A 16,500-nucleotide genomic window follows, 5' to 3' on the forward strand; every position below is an offset into this window, starting at 1 on the left:
TTTTTAATTTTTCGATTGTTCAATTTTTTCAGTTTTGTAAGTTTCTCAATTTTTAATCTTTCAAAAAAACTGAAACTGAAAAACTGAAAAAACGAGAAATTGAAACATTGAAAAATCTAAAGTTGAAAAAAAGGAAAAATTTAAAAAATGCGAAAGTTGAAAAACCGAAAAATTCCAATCTGAGGACTAGAAAATTGCAAATCGAAAAACTGAAGAAACAAATAAACTGAAGAATTGAAAAATTCAAGTCAGGAAACAATTTTCTAAATTCATTTCTTCGATTTTCCGAATTTTCAAGTTTTCGTTTTTCCGATTTTTTGATATCCGATTTTTTGACTTTCTTTTTCCGATGTTTTTAATTTTCGAAGTCAAATTTAAAATTTTCGATTTTCCATTTTTTATTCTTCAATTTTTGATTTTTTGTTTGTTTCGAATTTTTCAGTTTTTGAAATTTCGGCATTCCGAACTCTCGATTTTCTGAATTTTCGGTTTTAGATTTCCAATTTTTCGATTTTTCGTTTTTTGATTTTCCATTTTTTGATTCTTCAATTTTTGATTTTCGATGCTTCGATTTTTTGGTTCTTCCAATTTTTAATTATCAATTTTGGGACTTTACGAAATTCAGTACTTCAATTTTGTCATTTTTTGATTTTTTGACATTTCCAATTTCAATTCTTCGATTTTCCAAATTCTCGATTTTAGATTTTCTGATTTTCGATTGTTCGATTTCCGATTTCTCGATTTTCTACTTCCGATTTTTTAAATTTTCTAGATTTTCAATTTCTCGATTTTCCATTTTTCGATCTTCCATTTTTCGGCTTTCCATTTTTTGATTCTTCAATTTTCGATTTTCCATTTTTCGATTTTCGATTCTCCAATTTTTTGGTTATTTCGAATTTTCCATTTTTCGAATTTTCGACATGTCGAATTTTCGATTTTCCATTTTTCGATTTTCGATTCTTTGATTTTTTGATTATTTCGAATTTTTGATAATCAATTTTGGGATTTTTCGAAATGCAATATTTCGAATTTTCAATTTTTTGAATTTTCGACGTTTCGAATTTTCGATTTTTTAAATTTTCGACATTCCTACTTCCCGATTTTCATTTTTTCGAATTTTTGAATTTTCCAATTCCAATTCTTCGATTTTCTAAATTCTCGATTTTAGATTTTCTGATTTTCGATTGTTTGATTTCCGATTTCTCGATTTTCTATTACCGATTTTTTAAATTTTCTAGATTTTCAATTTCTCGATTTTCCATTTTTCGATCTTCCATTTTTCGGCTTTCCATTTTTTGATTCTTCAATTTTCGATTTTCAATTTTTCGATTTTCGATTCTCCAATTTTTTGGTTATTTCGAAATTTTGGTTATCAATTTTGGGATTTTTCGAACTTCAGTATTTCGAATTTTCCATTGTTTGAATTTTCGAATTTTTGAATTCTCGATTTGCAATTTTTTGAATTTTTGGATTTTCCAATTTCAATTCTGCGATTTTACGATTTTCGATTTTTGAATTTTCGATTTTCTCTTTCCGATTTTTTGAATTTTCGAAGTCCAATTCTAGATTTTCGATTTTTCGGTTTTCCATTTTTTGATCTTCCATTTTCGATTTGCCATTTTTTATTCTTCAATTTTTGATTTTTTGTTGGTTCGTATTTTTCAGTTTTTGAATTTCCGACTTTCCGAATTCTCGATTTTCTGAATTTTCGGTTTTAGATTTTTTCGATTTTCGATTTTTCCATTTTCTATTTCCGATTTTTTGAATTTTCGAAGTCCAATTCTGATTTTCAATTTTTCCATTTTCCATTTTTCGATTTTTCGTTTTTTGATTTTCCATTTTTTGATGCTTCAGTTTTCGATTTTCGATTCTTCGATTTTTTGGTTATTTCGAATTTTTGATTATCAATTTTGGGACTTTTCGAAATTCAAAACTTCAATTTTTCCATTTTTTGAATTTTCGACATTTCAAATTTTCGATTTTTTGAATTTTCGACATTCGGAATTTCCGATTTTCAATTTTTCGAATTTTTTAATTTTCCAATTTCAATTCTTCGATTTTCCAAATTCTCGATTTTAGATTTTCTGTTTTTCGATTATTTGGTTTCCGATTTGTCGATTTTCTGTTTCCGATTTTTTAACTTTTCTAGATTTTCAATTCCTTGATTTTCCATTTTTCAATCTTCCATTTTTCGACTTTCCATTTTTTGATTCTTCAATTTTCGATTTTCCATTTTTCGATTTTCGATTCTCCAATTTTTTGGTTATTTCGAATTTTCCATTTTTTTAATTTTCCACATTTCGAATTCCCGATTTTCAATTTTTCGATTTTTTGAATTTTCCAATTTCAATTCTTCGATTGTCGATTTTTTGATTTCCGATTGTTCGTTTTTTTGGTTATTTCGAAATTTTGATTATCAATTTTGGGGTTTTTCGAAATTCAGTATTTGGAATTTTCCATTTTTTGAATTTTCGATTTTTTGAATTTTCGAAATTTCGAATTCTCAATTTGCAATTTTTCTTGATTTTAGATTTCGATTTTCTATTTCCGATTTTTTTAATTTTCGAAGTCCAGTTTTAGATTTTCAAGTTTTCGAATTTTTTAATCTTCCAATTTCAATTCTGCTATATTACGATTTCTGATTTTTTTTTATTTTCGATTTTTGTTTTTCGATTTTTCGGTTTTTAATTTTCGAATTCCAATTCTAGATTTTCGATTTTTTGGTTACTTCGAATTTTTGTTTATTAATTTTGGAATTTTCCAATATTCAACATTTCGAATTTTCGATTTTTGGAATTTTTGATTTTTCCAGTTTCAATTTTTCGATTTTCCGAATTTTCAATTTTAGATTTTTTGATTTTCGATTTTTTGATTTCCGATTTATTGAATTTTCTATACTTTGAATTTTCGAATTTTAATTTTTAGAATTTTCGATTTCCGATTTTTGAATTTTCGGCCGTTTGAATTTTATAATTTCAATTCTTCAATTTTCCGAATTTTCAATATTTCGATTTCCCGATTTTTCGTTTTTCGAATTTTTGAATTTTCCAATTTCAATTCTACGATTTTACGATTTAGTCCAGTCATTTTAGGATAAAAAAGGGATCAATCTCGGAATGAGAGATAATAAGCTGAATTTTTGTATATACCTTAATTTTGGCGTTTTAAAAGTTGTGTCAAAAGTCTCATAAAATCTCGTGTCTGCGTCGTAAGTTATTCAAGGTCAAAGATGAAGAAAAACAGTTTTTTGCGATCATCTCGGTTTCTATTGCTCCAGTGATGTTAACATTTATTATCATAATTGTAGAATACAAAATTTGGGACAAATTTTATTTGAAACATTTTTTCATGCGCTCAATCGTTTTTGAGATAGAGGGCAGTGAGCGCGCAGCGCTCATCCATACGTACTGTAATGCAATCAACCGTGAATATCTATGAATACTACCTTGAATTTTGAAAAATTTGTATTATTTATCAATTAATACATTGTATTTAAACATTTTACATATTTTCAACATATTCATTGAATAATACTTACCTACTTTGGGTAATTAAAAACGCATTTAATGAAATATTTATTGTATATCTCAATTTATTTATATCTTTAAAATGTGTAAGGTTTTAAATACTTATTTTTCTATCATGATTATAACTGGAAGGTCTGGAAACAACGATTCAGGGCACCGAAGATGATGACGATGAAACAGAAATTCCCGAACGTCCAGAAGATGACGGTGAAGAAGAAGAAAATTAATACTTTTGTTCTTTAAATTATTAAAGATTTCTAGATTTTCACTGCAATTCAATTTCAATCGTAAGAAATGTACAGGTACTGAACAAAGATAAAACTAAAATACATTAACTCGTTTTATTTCCTTAAGTTTTTACTTTGAAAAAATTAATATAACTTTTAGATATATAATAATATAACAAGTATAATATATGTATTATCTAATATATAAAAACTTACACATTTGAAAGATAAAGCACTTAATTATTTTTCTGCTTAAAATCTACTTTCAATAAATTAAGATATACATACAATAAGTATTTCATTTAAAGAGTTTTTAATTCCACAAAGTAGGTAAGTATCATTATCATTAAATGAATGTATTGAAAATATGTAAAATGTTATTAAATGCAATGTATTAACTGATAAATAATACAAATTATTCAAAATTAAAGGTAGTATTCACAGATATTCACGGTTGATTGCATTACAGTACGTATGGATGAGCGCTGCGCGCTCTCTGCCCTTTATCTCAAAAACGATTGAGCGTATGAAAAAATGTTTCAAATAAAATTTGTCCCAAATTTTGTGCTCTACAATTACGATAATAGATGTTAACATCATTGGAGCAATAGAAACCGAGATAATAGGAAAAAACTGTTTTTCTTCACCTTTGACCTTGAATAACTTACGACGCAGACACGAGATTTTATGAGACTTTTGAGACAACTTTTAGAACGCTAAAATGAAGGTATATACGAAAATTCAGCTTATTATCCCTCATTCCGAGGTTGATCGCTAATTTGACTGGACTAATTTCCGATTTTTGAATTTTCGAGTTTTTGATTTCCAATTTTTTGAATGTTCGAAGTCCAATTTTTCGATTTCCCATTTCTCGATCTTCCATTCTTCGATTTTTTGGTTATTTCGAAATATTTATTATCAATTTTGGAATTTTTCGAAATTCAATATTTCGAATTTTTCATTGTTTGAATTTTCGACATTTCGAATATTCGATTTTTTGAATTTTCGACATTTCGAATTCCCGGTTTTCAATTTTTCGAATTTTTGAATTTTCCAATTTCAATTATGCGATTTTCCGAATTCTCGATTTTAGATTTTTTGATTTTCGATTTTTCATTTTTTGATTCTTCAAATTTCGATTTTCCATTTTTCGTTTTTGGATTCTCTAATTTTTTGGTAATTCCGAATTTTCGATTTTTTGAATTTTCGAAATTTTGCATTCTCAATGTGCAATTTTTCGAATTTTTGGATTTTCCAATTTCAATTCTGCGAGTTTACAATTTCCGTTTTTGAATTTTTGATTTTTTGTGTTTTCCAATTTCAATTCCGAATTCTTGATTTTAGATTTTTCGATTTTTTTTTCGATTTCTGATTTCCGATTTTTTGAATTTTCGAATTCCAATTCTAGATTTTCGATTTTTCGGTTAGTTCGAATTTTTCATTATCAATTTTGGGTTTTTCCGAAATTCAATATTTCGAATTTTCAATATTTCAATTTCCCGATTTTTAGTTTTTCCAATTTTTGAATTTTCAAATTTCAATTCTGCGATTTTACGTTTTCCGATTTTTGAATTTTCGAGTTTTTGATTTCCGATTTTTTAATTTTCTATTTCCGATTTTTGGTTCTTCGATTTTTCGGTTATTTCGAAATTTTATTATCAATTTTGGAATTTTTTAAATTGCCAATTTAAATTCTGGGATTTCACGATTTCGATTTTCTGAATTCAATTCTTCGATTTTTTGAATTCTCGATTTCCGATTTTTCGATTTTCTATTTCCGATTTTTTAGTTGAATGCTAGATTTTCAATTTTTCGATCTTACATTTTCCGATTTTCCATTTTTTGATTCTTCATTTCGAATTCCCGTTTTTCAATTTTTCAATTTCAGTTCTGCGTTTTTATGATTTCCGATTTTTTAATTTTTGATTTTTTGAATTTTCTAATTTCAATTCTTCGATTTTCTGAATTCTCGGTTTTAGATTCTTTGATTTTCGGTTTTTTGATTTTCTATTTCCGATTTTTTGAATTTCCGAAGTTCAGTTCTAGACTTTCAATTTTTCGATTCTTCGATTTTCAATTCTTCGATTTCCGATTTTTTGAATTTTCGAAATTTAACATTTCGAATTTTCCATTTTTTGAATTTTTGACATTTTGAATTCTCGATTTTCAATTTTAGATTTTTTGAATTTTTTTAATTTTGAATTTTCGAATTTTGATTATTCCGTTTGTCAGCTTCCGATTTCTCGATTTGATTTTATCGGTTTTTTGAATATCCGACTTTTCGATTTCCGATTTTTGAATTTTCAGATTTCAATTCTACGATTTTCAGAATTTTTGATTTTTTTAATTCTTCTGGATATTCAATTTTCGATGTTCGGTTTTTTGAATTTCCCAATTCTAATACTACTTTTCCGACTTTTCGATTTTTCAATTTTTGATTTTTTAAGTTTTCTATATTTTGAATTTCGCAATTTTGATGTTTCTGTTTGATTTTAACGGTTTTTGGAATTTTCGTTTTTTCAATTTGTCGAATTTTCGGTTTTAGTAATTTTCGTTTTTTTGGTTTTAATTGTTCTATTTTTCCATGTTGGATTCTTCAATTTCCAATTTTTATTTTTTAAATTTTCATTTCCTAATTTTGATTTCCGATTTTTTTAAATTTCGAATTCTCGGTTTTCGATTTTTAAAAATTCGACATTTGGAATTTGTGATTTGGATTTTTCAATTTCCAATTTTCATTTTTTAAATTTTCAATTCCTGATTTCTATTTCCGATTTTTTTAAATTTCGAATTCTCGGTTTTCGATTTTTCAAAATTCGACATTTGGAATTTGTTATTTTCAATTTTTCGGTGAATTTTGGCAAACATTTAGACAACAATTTGACAATTTTGATTTCCGATTTTTTGAATTTTTTATTTTGTGGGCTTTCAAAGATTCAGGATTTTGTTGAGTCGAGGGAAGTTCTGTCGAAATAACCATCGTCAGTCGGACCGGCCAGAAACCACTCCGAAATATTCACACACAAAAACAACACAATCAAAAATACTCTATCTTTATTAAAAAATAATCAGGTGTTCAAACTTCACCTCAACACAAACAAAAACACAAAAAAACACGTTTCCCTTATCAATGCATGTCACAAAAGGGACGGTCCCGTTTTTCGTACTCGGTGAGCGGCAAATCGCACACCATGGGAAACCCCGGCCTACCTTTCCCCCCAATCTTGAAATACTCCTCGTCAAAAAACTTGGGGAAAAACATAACCCCAGCCTCATAATTCCTGACAAAAACATTCCTATTTTCGTCCAAATACTTGCTCCCCCAAGCCCCCCTCGACATATTGGCACTACTGAGCAAAAACCATGCCAACTTAGTCAAACACGGCGAAATCCGACAGTAGAGTTTGTCGTGCGGCATGACCCGACTCCGCCCGAGTTCGTCCGCCTTCCAGTGACTAAAAAAACCCTGAAGTTGCACAAGCGAAACCCGAAACGTCATCATACTCACTGCAGGTAGTTTCGTAGCCAGTCCTGCTTGTTGCTCATTTCTATATCGTAGTTGAGACAAAACCCCCCGTTTTTGGAAAGGTAGCTGTCGCGCACGTTCCGCAGAGAGGGGTAGACGATCTTCAAGGGGGCGCTGGAGAGGTAGACCAGTTTGGAGCGGTCGTGGGCGGCTATGTTTCGCAGGAAAGTACCGCGCAGCCACTCGGCCGGGGATTTACCGTAGAAACCCACACTCGACATTTGAGCTATGATTGGCCACGAGGTGGCGTCACCGTCGGGGAGAGTACAGTGTTGGGCGAGTAAATCCCCGACGTGGTGGAGGTGGCAACGGGTGGACGGTGGGGTGTATTGACCCGGAATTGACGTAACGAGGAAGACTTTGACGTCACTGAAGTCGGCTCGTGTGACGTAGGAGATCCATGGTTGGACTATATCTAGTTTGTAGGATTGTAGATACTCTAGGAGAGCGGATTTGAAGTTGGTTGCGGAGTCTCCAGAGGTGTCTGGGGCGGTTTCCGGGAGCGACCGACACAAAGGGCTCACCCATAACCTAAAAAACAACAAAGTTTGAAAAAATGGAAGTGTCACCACACTACATACTGTTGATTAGCATATTCCCACTCTTTTTGGTACAGATTCGCGGTGGACACCACCACTCGAAGCGAACTATCCTCATACACGTAGATTCCCATTTTTCTGAAAAAAGCCAACTCTGAGTCAGTTTTTTTTCGATCCGGGAAACTTACGTGTGGTGGCAGCCCTTGATCTCCACGTACTCGTGACTGACGTTGGGGAAAGTTTCTAGGTATTTTTCGCTCTCTTCGCTTAGTTGGTCACCATATAGAAGGGTCAGCGGAGTTGTTCTAAAATTCTCGACTAGCAAGTTCCCGAGGGACAAAAATTCAAACTTACGCTAGATTTTGGGATTCGTATTGCTGCATTAACCACTCGACTCCGATGATGCAGTTTATTTGTAAGGACGACTTGAGTTTGCCCAGACTCGGACAAAGTAGGTCTCGGAAGTTGATGGCGTTGGGCTGCTGCGACGTTTCGGACGATTCCGGGATGATGTTGCACAGAATGTTGTAAGGAGCGGCCTTTTCCAATTTTTCCAGAGTCGTGGATTCCATTTTGGAGGAAACTAATACAAACTTGTGTATTTAACAATAAACTGACATAAAATAGCGTGTAGATTAGATAAAATGGAGACAATGATTTATTTTTTGATAAAATGGTGCTTCCCCGGTGTGTTTTTGAACAGGTAGGTAACACCATAGATTAATATAGATGCGACATACAGGCTGATTTTGCAAAACCACCCTTATTAACATTGGAGTCCTCAACCGCCAATAAAAAAACTTGTTTCAGTACAACTCGTCGCCTGAGAATTTGTTTGATCTACAGACCAGAGCGCGCTCAGGCCAATGTCGACTCTAAACGTTCAGAAGCGATTTGGTTCGTTTGGACTATAATTTCTGCGGGGAATATTTTTTGGTACATATTTAGATGATTTTACATATTTTGTTTAAATAAGAATTAATTCTTTATTTGTGTCGCAAAACGTCTTAAACTAAGAATATTGTTGAAATCGTAATAACGCAATGGATTTTTTTCGGGAAAATGTTTTGGAAACACTGTTATATCTTGTATGGATTTTTAAATGTTTTTAGTGACAGAAACATTGAAAAATCGAAATATCGAAGAACTGAAAATCGAAAAATCAAACATCAGAAAATCGAAAAAATGTAAAATCCAAAAATCTAAAATTTAAAAATCGAATAACGAAAAATCGAGAAATCGAAAAATCAAAAGATCAAGAAATCGTGGAGTCGAAAAGTCGAACAATTGAGAAACCGAAATAGGCCAAAATCGAAATCAAAAAACTTAAAAATTCGAAAAATTGAAAAATTGAGAGATTGAAAGATCAAAAGAACGAGAAATCGAAAAGTGATGAAGTCGAAAAATCGAAAAATAGAGAAATCGGAAAACAAAAAGTTATGAGTTGAAAAATTGGAAAAGCGGAAAAATCAAAAAACGAAAAAATGGAAAATTCGAAAAACTGACAAATCGAAAACCTGAACAATCAAATCTCGATAAATCGGGAATGAAAAATTAACAAATCGAAAAATTGAAAAACAACATCTAAAACCAGGAAGTCGAAAAATCGAAAGATTAAGAAATATTGAAAAATTAAAATATCAAAAGATTGAAAAATCTAAATCTTAAAAATCCAAAAATGGAAAAATCGAAAAGTAAAAAGGTAGACATTTTCCGATTTTTTAATTTTTTATTTTCGATTTCGAATTTTCGTTATTTTGAATTATCGAATTTTGATTTTTAGATTTGTCAGCTTTCGATTTTTTTATTTGATTTTATCGGGTTTTCGAATTTTAGATTTTTGATTTTCGAATTTTCAAATTTTCTAATTTCAATTCCTCGATTTTCCAAATTTTCGATTTTTCGAATTCTCGATTTCTGATTTTTCGATTTTCTAGTTTCGATTTTTTGGATTTTCAAGTTCAAATTCTACATTTTCGATTTTTCGATTTTCCACTTTTTGATTTTCCATTTTTTGATTCCTTAATTTTCAATTTTATGAATTTTCTTAATTTTGAATTCTCGAATTTTGATTTTTAGATTTGTCAGCTTTCGATTTTTCGATTTGATTTTGTCGGTTTTCGGAATTTTCGATTTTTTGATTTCCGATTTTTGAATTTTCGACCTCTTGAATTTTCTAATTTCAATTCTTCGATTTTCCAAATTTTCGATTTTTTTAATCCCCGATTTTTGATTTTTCAATTTTACAATTTTTTTCCTTTTCTTTTTTTGGGTTTAAGAAGTTGAAAAAACGAAAAATTAAAAATCGGAAAAAATTGAAAAAATGATAAATTGAAACATTGAAAAACTAAAAACTGAAAAAATGAAAGAATCGAAAAATTAGAAAGAAAAAAAAAACGAATTGCATCGAAAAATTGGAAAACCTAAAAATTGTAAAAGTTTTAAAATCCAATACATAATTGAAAAATGGAAAAATTTCAAAATCGTAAAATCGAAAAAGTGAAAATTGCAAATCGAAAAATTGAAAAATCCAAAAAATTAAAAATTTCAAAAGTTGGAAAATTGAAAACCGAAAAATTTAAATTTGGAAACTCAAAAAATTGCAATTCGAAAAACTGAAGAAAAAAAATGAGAAATTGAAGAACTGAAAAATTCAAGTCAGAAAACAATTTTCTTCGATTTTCCGAATTTCGGAATTCTCGATTTTAGATTTTTCATTTTCCGATTTATTGATTTCCGATTTTTAGATTTTCTATTTTCGATTTTTTAATTTTCGAAATTCAATTCTAGATTTTCGATTTTTCCATATTTCGAATCCTCGATTTGCAACTTTTCGAATTTTTGAATTTTCAAATTCAATTCTTCGATTTTCCGAATTTTCAGTTTTAGATTTTCGATTTTTTGATTTCCGATTTTTCGATTTTCTATTTTAGATTTTTTCACTTTTCAAATTTCAATTCTAGATTTTCGATTTTTCAATTTTCCATTTTTCGATTTTCCATTTTTTTTATTTTTCGATTTCAGCTTCCCAATTTTTGATTGTCAGTTTTTCGATTTCTCGGAATTCAGTATTTCAGATTTTCCATTTTTTGAATTGTGGACATTTCGAATTTTAGACTTTTAGAATTTTCCACATTTCAATTTCTCGATTTTGAATTTTCCAATTTCAATTCTTCAATTTTTCGATCTCCGATTTTTGAATTTTCTAATTTCGATTCTTCGAATTTTCATTTTTTAGAATTCTCGATTTTCAACTTTTTGATTTCTGATTTTTTGATTTTCTATTTTCGAATTTTAAATTTTTGAATTTTTGGCTTCTCAAATTTTCTAATTTCAATTCTTCGATTTTCCAAATTTTCGATTTTTCGAATTCTCTATTTCTGATTTTTCGATTTTCTTGTTTTGATTTTTTTAATTTTCAAGTTAAAATTCTACACTTTCGATCTGTCGATTTTCCATTTTTTGATTCTTCAATTTTCAGTTTTATGAATTTTCTAAATTTTGAATTCTCGAATTTTGATTTTTAGATTTGTCAGCTTTCGATTTTTCGATTTGATTTTGTCGGTTTTTGGAATTTTCGATTTCCGATTTTCTACTTTAGATTTTTTGAATTTTTCAATCCCAATTCTAGATCTTCAAGTTTCCCTTTTGCGATTTTCCATTTTTTGATTCTTCAATTTTCGATTTTTTTTATCTTCGAATTCCAATTCTAGATTTCCGATTTTCCATTTTTCGATTCTTCAGTTTTCGATTTTTCGATTTGCGATTTTTTGAATTTTCGAATTTTGATGTTTCGATTTGTTAGCTTTCGATTTTTCGAAATTCAATATTTCGAATTCTGCATTTTTTGAATTTTTGACATTTTGAATTATCGATTTTCAATATTTCGATTTTTTTAATTTTCCAATTTCAATTCTTCAAATTTTCGATTTTCGATTTTTTGAATAATCCAATTTCAATTTTTCGATCTTCCGAATTTTCGAATTCTTGAGTTTAGATTTTTCGATTTTCCTTTTAGCGATTTTCCGTTTTTTCATTCTTTAATTTTAGATTTTTTGAATTTTTTTTGTTTTGAATTTTCTGGATTTTAGTTTTTTTTATTCTTCTGGATTTTCTTTTCGGTTTTTTGAATTTCGTAATTCTAATGCATACTAGTTTTCCGAGTTTTCGATTTATCAGTTTTTGATTTTTTAAATTTTCTATACATATTTTGAATTTCGTAATTTTGAATTTTCGGTTTGATTTTAACGGTTTTTGGAATTTTCGTTTTTTCAATTTGTCGGATTTTCGATTTTAGTAATTTTCGTTTTTTTGGTTTTAATTGTTCTATTTTTCCATGTTGGATTTTTCAATTTCCAATTTTCATTTTTTAAATTTTCAATTCCAAATTTTGATTTCCGATTTTTTTAAATTTCGAATTCTCGGTTTTCGATTTTTCAAAATTCGGAATTTGTTATTTTCAATTTTTCGGTGAATTTTGGTAAACATTTATACAACAATTTGACAATTTTAATTTTAATTTCCGATTTTTTCATTTTTTTATTTTGTTGGCTTTCAAAGGTTCAGGATTTTGTTGAGTCGAGGGAAGTTCTGTCGAAATAACCTTCGTCAGTCGGACCGGCCAGAAACCACTCTGAAATATTCACACACAAAATCAACACAATCAAAAATACTCTATCTTTATTAAAAAATAATCAGGTGTTCAAACTTCACCTCATCACAAACAAAAACACAAAAAATCACGTTTCCCTTATCAATACATGTCACAAAAGGGACGGTCCCGTTTTTCGTACTCGGTGAGCGGCAAATCGCACACCATGGGAAACCCCGGCCCGTCTTTCCCCCCAATCTTGAAATACTCCTCGCCAAAAAACTTGGGGAAAAACATAACCCCCGCCTCATAATTCCTGACAAAAACATTCCTATTTTCGTCCAAATACTTGCTCCCCCAAGCCCCCCTCGACATATTGGCACTACTGAGCAAAAACCACGCCAACTTAGTCAAACACGGAGAAATCCGACAGTAGAATTTGTCGTGCGGCATGACCCGACTCCGCCCGAGCTCGTCCGCCTTCCAGTGACTAAAAAAAACCCTGAAGTTGCACAAGCGAAACCCGAAACGTCATCATACTCACTGCAGGTAGTTTCGTAGCCAGTCTTGCTTGTTGCTCATTTCTATATCGTAGTTGAGACAAAACCCCCCGTTTTTGGAAAGGTAGCTGTCGCGCACGTTCCGCAGAGAGGGGTAGACGATCTTCAAGGGGGCGCTGGAGAGGTAGACCAGTTTGGAGCGGTCGTGGGCGGCTATGTTTCGCAGGAAAGTACCGCGCAGCCACTCGGCCGGGGATTTACCGTAGAAACCCACACTGGACATTTGGGCTATGATTGGCCACGAGGTGGCGTCACCGTCGGGGAGAGTACAATGTTGGGCGAGTAAATCCCCCACGTGGTGGAGGTGGCAACGGGTGGACGGGGGGGTGTATTGACCCGGAATTGACGTAACGAGGAAGACTTTGACGTCACTGAAGTCGGCTCGTGTGACGTAGGAGATCCATGGTTGGACTATATCTAGTTTGTAGGATTGTAGATACTCTAGGAGAGCGGATTTGAAGTTGGTTGCGGAGTCTCCAGAGGTGTCTGGGGCGGTTTCCGGGAGCGACCGACACAAAGGGCTCACCCATAACCTAAAAAACAACAAAGTTTGAAAAAATGGAAGTGTCACCACACTACATACTGTTGATTAGCATATTCCCACTCCATTTGGTACAGATTTGCGGTGGACACCACCACTCGAAGCGAACTATCCTCATACACGTAGATTCCCATTTTTCTGAAAAGAGCCAACTCTGAGTCAGTTTTTTTTCGAACCGGGAAACTTACGTGTGGTGGCAGCCCTTGATCTCCACGTACTCGTGACTGACGTTGGGGAAAGTTTCTAGGTATTTTTCGCTCTCTTCGCTTAGTTGGCCACCATATAGAAGGGTCAGCGGAGTTGTTCTAAAATTTTCGACTAGCAAGTTCCCGAGGGACAAAAATTCAAACTTACGCTAGATTTTGAGATTCGTATTGCTGCATTAACCACTCGACTCCGATGAGGAAGCTTATTTGTAAGGACGACTTGAGTTTGCCCAGACTCGGACAAAGTAGGTCTCGGAAGTTGATGGCGTTGGGCTGCTGCGACGTTTCGGACGATTCCGGGATGATGTTGCACAGAATGTTGTAAGGAGCGGCTTTTTCTAATTTTTCCAGAGTTGTGGATTCCATTTTGGAAGAAACTGATACAAACTCGTGTATTTGACAATAAACTGACATAAAACAGTGTGTAGATTAGATAAAATGGAGATAATGATTTACTTTTTTATTAATGGTGCTTCCCCTGTGTTTTTGAACAGGTAGGTAACACCATAGATTAATATAGATGCGACAAAGACAAGCGCCAAATTTGAACAGTCGATGCCAATAAAAAGACTTGTTTCACTAGAACTTGTCGCCTGAGAACTTGTTTGATCTACAGACCAGAGCGCGCTCAGGCCAATGTCGACTCTAAGGGTTCAGAAGCGATTTGGTTGGTTTGGACTATAATTTCTGCGGGAAATAGTTGTTTGATCGGTTTTTATAACGACAAAGTGAATATTTTTGGTACATCCTTATTTAGATGATTTTACATATTTTGTTTAACAAATAATTAATTCTTTATTTGTGTTTTATACTAGCAAAACGTCTTAAACTCCGATTTTTTAATTTTTTATTTTCGATTTTTCGAATTTTCGTTATTTTGAATTATCGAATTTTGATTTTTAGATTTGTCAGCTTTCGATATTTCGATTTGGTTTTATCGGTTTTTCGAATTTTACATTTTTGAATTTTCGACTTTTCAAATTTTCTAATTTCAATCCTTCGATTTTCCAAATTTTCGATTTTTCGAATTCTCGATTTCTGATTTTTCGATTTTCTGGTTTCGATTTTTTGAATTTCCAAGTTCAAATTTTGCCTTTTCGATTTTTCGATTTTCCACTTTTTGAGTTTCAATTTTTTGATTCTTCAGTAAATTGAAAACTGAATTTTCTAAATTTTGAATTCTCGAATTTTGATTTTTAGATTTGTCAGCTTTCGATTTTTCGATTTGGTGTTATAGCTTTTCCGAATTTTAGATTTTTGAATTTTCGACTTTTCAAATTTTCTAATTTCAATTCTTCGATTTTCCAAATTTTCGATTTTTCGAATTCTCGATTTCTGATTTTTCGATTTCTGGTTTCGATTTTTTGAATTTCCAAGTTCAAATTCTGCCTTTTCGATTTTTCGATTTTCCTCTTTTTGAATTTCCTTTTTTTGATTCTTCAATAAATCGAAAACTGATTTTGTCGGTTTTTGGAATTTTCGATTTTTTGATTTCCGATTTTTGAATTTTCGAACTTTTGAATTTTCTAATTTCAATTCTTCGATTTTCCAAATTTTCGATTTTTTGAATCCCCGATTTTTGATTTTTCAATTTTACAATTTTTTCTTTTCTTTTTTTGGGTTTAAGAAGTTGAAAAAACGAAAAATTAAAAATCGGAAAAAATTGAAAAAACGAGAAATTGAAACATTGAAAAACTAAAAACTGAAAAAATTAAAGAATCGAAAAATTAGAAAGAAAAAAAAACGAATAGCATCGAAAAATTGGAAAACCTAAAATTGTAAAAGTTTTAAAATCCAATACATAATTGAAAAATGGAAAAATTCCAAAATCGTAAAATCGAAAAAGTGAAAATTACAAATCGAAAAATTGAAAAATCCAAAAAATTAAAAAATTCAAAAGTTGGAAAATTGAAAACCGAAAAATTTAAATTTGGAAACTCAAAAAATTGCAATTCGAAAAACTGAAGAAAAAAAAATGAGAAATTGAAGAATTGAAAAATTCAAGTCAGAAAACAATTTTCTTCAATTTTCCGAATTTCCGAATTCTCGATTTTGATTTTTCGTTTTCCGATTTATTGATTTCCGATTTTTAGATTTTTTATTTTCGATTTTTTTTATTTTCGAATTTCAATTCTAGATTTTCGATTCTTTCATATTTCGAATCCTCGATTTGCAATTTTTCGAATTTTTTAATTTTCAATTTCAAATCTTCGATTTTCCGAATTTTCAGTTTTAGATTTTCGATTTTTTGCTTTCCGATTTTTCGATTTTCCATTTTAGATTTTTTCAGATTTCAAATTTCAATTCTAGATTTTCGATTTTTCAATTTTCCATTTTTCGATTTTCTATTTTTCGATTTTCCATTTTTTGAATTTTTGAATTTTGATTTTTCAATTTGTCAGCTTTCGAGTTTTCGATTGTCAGTTTTTCGATTTTTGAAGTTCAGTATTTCGAATTTTCCATTGTTTGAATTGTCGACATTTTCAATTCTTCGATTTTTCAATTTCCGATTTTATATTTTCGATTTTTTGAATTTTCCAATCCCAATTGTAGATTTTCACGTTTCCTTTTTGCGATTTTCCATTTTTTGATCCTTCAATTTTCGATTTTTTGAATGTTTTAATTTTGAATCTTCGATTTTTCATTTTTCAATTTCCGATGATCTCTTTTCGATTTTTTTTAATCTTCGAATTCCAATTCTAGATTTTCCGATTTTCCATTTTTCGATTCTTCAATTTTCGATTTTCCATTTTTTGAATTTTAGACATTTTGAATTCTCGATT

The 16,500-nt window shown here is 30.6% G+C and overlaps 2 protein-coding genes across 2 annotated transcripts; both read right to left on the reverse strand.

The window, feature by feature from the left end:
• Positions 1 to 6,791: 6,791 nt before the first annotated feature.
• LOC135140535 (probable tyrosyl-DNA phosphodiesterase) lies at positions 6,792 to 8,420 on the reverse strand. Its single transcript, XM_064071124.1, has 5 exons — positions 8,174 to 8,420; positions 8,008 to 8,124; positions 7,862 to 7,957; positions 7,263 to 7,811; positions 6,792 to 7,209 (listed from the first exon to the last, which is right to left on the reverse strand). The coding sequence occupies exons 1-5, from the start codon at positions 8,389 to 8,391 to the stop codon at positions 6,882 to 6,884; spliced, it is 1,308 nt and encodes a 435-aa protein (XP_063927194.1). The 5' UTR covers positions 8,392 to 8,420; the 3' UTR covers positions 6,792 to 6,881.
• Positions 8,421 to 12,482: 4,062 nt separating this feature from the next.
• On the reverse strand, positions 12,483 to 14,083 carry LOC135140306 (probable tyrosyl-DNA phosphodiesterase). Its single transcript, XM_064070799.1, has 5 exons — positions 13,866 to 14,083; positions 13,700 to 13,816; positions 13,554 to 13,649; positions 12,955 to 13,503; positions 12,483 to 12,900 (listed from the first exon to the last, which is right to left on the reverse strand). Exons 1-5 carry the CDS (start codon positions 14,081 to 14,083, stop codon positions 12,573 to 12,575), a joined length of 1,308 nt encoding a protein of 435 aa, XP_063926869.1. The 3' UTR covers positions 12,483 to 12,572.
• Positions 14,084 to 16,500: the final 2,417 nt, after the last annotated feature.

Source organism: Zophobas morio, unplaced genomic scaffold, assembly GCF_036711695.1.
Source record: "Zophobas morio isolate AGI-343-1 ecotype UQ-CSIRO unplaced genomic scaffold, CSIRO_AGI_Zmor_V1 ptg000040l, whole genome shotgun sequence".
Classification (NCBI taxonomy): Eukaryota; Metazoa; Arthropoda; class Insecta; order Coleoptera; family Tenebrionidae; genus Zophobas; species Zophobas morio.

Excerpts from the sequence above, each read along its gene's own strand:
- LOC135140306 (XM_064070799.1), bottom strand. The coding sequence starts at position 14,083 with ATGGAATCCACAACTCTGGAAAAATTAGAAAAAGCCGCTCCTTACAAC. Across the intron at positions 13,817-13,865 it reads TACGAATCTCAAAATCTAGC|AACAACTCCGCTGACCCTTC; the intron begins GTAAGTTTGAAT and ends CGAAAATTTTAG. Across the intron at positions 13,504-13,553 it reads TGGGAATATGCTAATCAACA|GTTATGGGTGAGCCCTTTGT; the intron begins GTATGTAGTGTG and ends GTTGTTTTTTAG.
- LOC135140535 (XM_064071124.1), bottom strand. The coding sequence starts at position 8,391 with ATGGAATCCACGACTCTGGAAAAATTGGAAAAGGCCGCTCCTTACAAC. Across the intron at positions 7,958-8,007 it reads ATCAAGGGCTGCCACCACAC|AAAAATGGGAATCTACGTGT; the intron begins GTAAGTTTCCCG and ends GGCTTTTTTCAG. Across the intron at positions 7,210-7,262 it reads TGGCTACGAAACTACCTGCA|TCACTGGAAGGCGGACGAAC; the intron begins GTGAGTATGATG and ends GGGTTTTTTTAG.